Here is a 4,597-nt window from a genome sequence, read left to right as displayed (position 1 = left end):
AAGAGTGTAGAGAGCTTCCCTGAGGTGGACCCGACTGGCCCCCGTTGGAAGCCAGTAACATGCCCCCAAAGCGGTGGTGAAGGCCTACTAGGAAGCAATGTTAGAGCTTGGTAAGAAACATGCTCAGACATCTGGGTTCTGGTCCCTACTCCTTCCCTAGTCGTGCAGAAGGTACCTTAACCTCAGTTTCCCCGAAGAGAAAAGTCAGGGAATGTGATCTAAGGAAGGAGCCCAAGGTTTGTGGTCCCAACTCCTCTGATCCTTTGTCTCTTGGTGTCTCAGAGTTTCTCTCTGTGGATCTGTTGTCCATTATGTGGGTGAACAGAGTAGAAGGGAGGTTCTATGAGATTCTAGGGTCTTGTCTCATCTAAAGCTATCTTCCACATAAGTTGACCAGCACCTTCCTTGCCCCAAGGCAGATGTTGGGTGAGGAAGAGAAGTTCAAAGCAGGGTTATCTGAATGGATTGTTCCCTTCTCCAAACTGCCCTGAAGCCTATTGCAGTGGGTGAGAAGTAGGGCAAATGGGGGGAGGGGACGGAAGGCTGGTTAGAATGTCTGAGATTCTCTGCGGTCAGCTCCTTGAGTCCTAAACCTAGCAGCTAGACTCTTCTGGACTGTACTGGACTATTCAGAGGTATCCTGAGAAAATGTTACGGATAGGGAGTTGGAGAAGGGCATGGTGAGGGAAATGGGGAGTGGGGACCTTGGAGTATAAGAGGGAGAGAGAGTTCTGTCCCACTCATAGCACCATTGAACAGAGCTGAAGGGCAGTGGTTGATATTTGAACAGGAGGAATAGAAGTTAGATCCAATGAATAACCTTCCTTGTTACATTTGGGATACCCAAGAAGGCTCAAAGGCTGAGTCCCAGGAGGTGAGTCACTGGTATTGCATGCTGAGGTGAGAGATTTGGGACTATGGACCACGGGCAGGGGTACGGGGGGCAGTGAGGGGAGGGGAGGCATGAGCCCCCAACATTGGTCAGTGGTCAGACAATGGGTCTCTATTTATTTGGTTGCTTCCTCCCTCTCCCATAGAACAAAAGGGTCTACAGTTGCCCCCAGCCAGGGCCAGCCCACACACATAATCTCCCTGGAATGGCCTTGTGTGGGTGAGTCTTGGGAGTGACACTGGGCCAAAATGGCCAAGAGGAGGGTGAGGAGGGTCAAAGCAGAACCACAAGGGGCTCAAATGCAGAGTCATCTGAGCTTTGGGCTTGAGGGTCCTGCTCTGAATCAAGTTTCCCCTGAGAGGGATATGAGGTCCTTCCTTCCGTGACCCCCCAACCAAGAGCAGCTGTATGGCAATCAGGGATTCAGCACTGAAGACAGCTGGGTCAGGGAAGAAGACTTACATTCTCTAGTTATCTTCAATTTTTCTGCAAGACATTTGAGTTTGTTATACTCTGAAGTACTATGTAGCTGTTAAAAATAATATTGATCTGTACGCATCAAAGTGGAACACTCCCAACAGATACATATATTCTTTTTATACATATATTCTTAAGCAAAAAAAAAAAAAAGTAGACTATAATGCAATGTATGTTTAAAAAAGAAAGAAAGAAAAGAAAGCTCCACAGAAAGAAACTATTTCTTATAAGTATATGTGTATCTTGAGTTTATATTGGGTCTGACACATAGAAAATGGTTACACATTAAACTGATAACATTGGTAATATCTGGGAGGGGACTACAGGAAAGGAATTGGTCAAGAGAGACTTTAGCTCTTTATCTCTATTGCTTGAATAGTTATAAGAAGAATGCACTATGTGTTACCTGTATAATTTATAATAAGTTTAAAAAATTGTAAAGCCTGCATCTAAGGGATAGCTTAAGAATTAGATACTGATGCAAAGGGAAAGTTAGACTTGGAGACAGAATTCAACTTCTGGAAGAGTCCTCAGGGGAATTCTGGTACTGCTGACTTCATTTCCTCTATGCCAAGGAGCTTGAACCAACACAGCATTTCCACTCATCTATTCAATTAGGCGAGAGAGACCTGGACCTCAGAATTCGTCATCTCTGTCCCAGTCTTTGCTATGGCCTCTGACTCAGGCTTGACTTCCTATTAGTCTCACTCCCTCGATATCCCTTTTTGGGCTCACATGTGCATCTGATTTCCCCTCTATGTTTGCAGTGCTCTCCCCAGCCCAGGCCATTGTGGTTTACACGGACAAGGAGGTCCACGGTGCTGTGGGCTCCCGGGTGACCCTGCACTGCTCCTTCTGGTCCAGTGAGTGGGTCTCAGATGACATCTCCTTCACCTGGCGCTACCAGCCAGAAGGAGGCCGTGATGCCATCTCGGTGAGTGCCTGGGGGGAATCCTGAGATTGCATAACAGAAAGGGTGCTTCAAAGAACCACAGAAAAGAGAACTTGGGCTAAGGAAGGGGAAATCCTTTATGAGCCATAACCCCATCTTTGGCAAGATAAGTGGCAATCTTTGTCACACTGACTAGGGCTGAACCCCCTCCCCAGCATTACCCTCACCAGCCCAGAATCCCTCACCCTGAAGCTAGAAATACATGCTTCCCCTCATTCCTCATAGATCTTCCACTATGCCAAGGGACAACCCTACATCGATGAGGTGGGGACCTTCAAAGAGCGCATTCAGTGGGTAGGGGACCCTCTCTGGAAGGATGGCTCCATTGTCATACACAACCTGGACTATAGTGACAACGGCACTTTCACCTGTGACGTCAAAAACCCACCAGACATAGTGGGCAAGACCTCTCAGGTCACGCTCTATGTCTTTGAAAAAGGTGTGAGTGGAGGTGGGATGTGGGTATGGGAGGGAGTTCAGAGAGGGGATCGGGCCTCCCTGAGAGGCTGGGGGAAGGGGCAAAATGCCGGGGCTAATGCCCCTCAGGCTCTGGGAGAGTGGGCAGAAGACAGCCTTAGTTGGGATGTCTTACAACCCAAACCTTAGGGAATAGGTGTGGGGCTAGGAACCAAAAATATTTGTCCCTGCTCATTCCGCCACTTCTTTTCCTTCCCCTTTTAGTGCCTACTAGGTACGGGGTGGTGCTGGGAGCCGTGATCGGGGGTGTTTTGGGGGTTGTTCTATTGCTGCTGCTGCTTTTCTACCTGATTCGGTACTGCTGGCTACGCAGGCAGGCGGCCCTGCAGAGGAGACTCAGGTAAGGGGCGGAGCCGACTCCCCTTCCCCAACCCACTACTCCCCATCTGGGCGGAGACTAACCCAATGGGTGGGAGGGCCAAAGGGAAAAGGAAGCCTTGATCCCTCCGTGAGGGGCTCCACCAGGGCCAAATCCATAGCACCCCCTTTCCCTGCAGTGCCATGGAGAAGGGGAAATTGCACAAGTCCGTGAAGGACTCGTCGAAGCGCGGCCGGCAGGTTAGCGGGACTTGGGGTGCCTCCGGGCAGCAGTCAGGGGAAGGATGGGAACAGTCAAGCCCCACCAGACCGGTGACTGATGCGTGCACTCCTCCCCACAGACGCCAGTGCTGTATGCCATGCTGGACCACAGCAGAAGCACCAAAGCTGCCAGTGAGAAGAAGACCAAAGGGTTGGGGGAGTCTCGCAAGGATAAGAAATAGCGGTTAGCGGGCCGGGCGGGGGGTAAGGGGTCAGGGGTGGAGGCTTCCAAAGGCTCTCAGATGGTGGTCATAGAGATGGAGCTACGAAAGGATGAGCAGAGCTCGGAGCTCCGGCCTGCTGTCAAGTCCCCCAGCAGAACCAGCCTCAAGAATGCCCTCAAGAACATGATGGGCCTGGACTCAGAAAAGTGATCACCCGCCCCCCCCACCAAGGCCCTGCCAGAAAAGGGGGACCTAGGCTCCTCTATCCCCCGTCTAGGTGCTTTCCTCCTTAGCTCCCCAGCCCTGCCCTGCCCTCACTTCCCTTTGAGATGTAAGTTTCATTCCAAAATTCGTTCCCCAGGCACTTCATATTCTCCCCCACCTTCACCCCCTGGCTTTCTGGAAGCCCAGGGCTCCATCCTACGCTTCACCCGCCCCAGGGACTATGTGTTTGGTGCCTGTTTCTCTGGCGCTGAGAAGAAAGGGACCTTGCTACCCCCTGCCTCAACTCCAGGCCACCTGATATTCCCGTCCCCTGCACCACCTAGCCTGTCCCTCTGACCCTCCTCTCTCTGACCCTCCCTCCCCACCATCAAGTGACCCAGCTCCAGACACTGCCCTCCCAGCTAACACCCAGGTCACCCAGATCAGATTCTCCTTCAGGTTTTATTTAGGTTGTTAGTTATTTTTTATTTTTTAATCCATTCTTGTTTGTTTGTTTGTTGATCTGATCTGTGCCCATGCTCTACCCTCCCCCCATGACTGAGTACCAATGACGTCATGTGGCTTTGGCAATTCCCCACCCCCCATTAAATCCTTAACGGAGAGCCACCCCTAGCAGAGGGGCCCCTGATCCTCAAACCTCAGCTACAGGAATGGTGCCCCCTGACCACTTTGGAGCACTGTTCTGGGACTCAAGGTCACGGGAAAGGAGAGGGAGAGACAAAGTATCTTCATAGGTGAGGGGGTTGAGGAGGGGACAAATGAGACTTAAGAAATAGCTTTTAAATAACCAAAGAAAAAGCAGGAAAAACAAATGAGAAACGGGGGGGGGGG

The 4,597-nt window shown here is 50.9% G+C and overlaps 1 protein-coding gene across 1 annotated transcript in view; it reads left to right on the top strand.

Annotated features, from left to right (window-relative positions):
• MPZ (myelin protein zero) overlaps positions 1-3,559 on the top strand; it is a 3,864-nt gene extending 305 nt beyond the window's left edge. Inside the window, exons 2-6 of the mRNA XM_007467139.1 lie at positions 2,137-2,303; positions 2,547-2,760; positions 3,003-3,138; positions 3,296-3,356; positions 3,458-3,559. Coding sequence (XP_007467201.1) covers positions 2,137-2,303; positions 2,547-2,760; positions 3,003-3,138; positions 3,296-3,356; positions 3,458-3,559 — 680 coding nt within the window. The remainder of the gene's footprint in view (positions 1-2,136; positions 2,304-2,546; positions 2,761-3,002; positions 3,139-3,295; positions 3,357-3,457) is intronic.
• Positions 3,560-4,597: the final 1,038 nt, after the last annotated feature.

The sequence above is a fragment of the Lipotes vexillifer genome, unplaced genomic scaffold (genome assembly GCF_000442215.2).
Source record: "Lipotes vexillifer unplaced genomic scaffold, Lipotes_vexillifer_v1.1 scaffold902, whole genome shotgun sequence".
NCBI lineage: Eukaryota > Metazoa > Chordata > Mammalia > Artiodactyla > Lipotidae > Lipotes > Lipotes vexillifer.
Note: the sequence above shows the minus strand (reverse complement) of the source record. Positions and strands in the feature narration are given on the sequence as shown.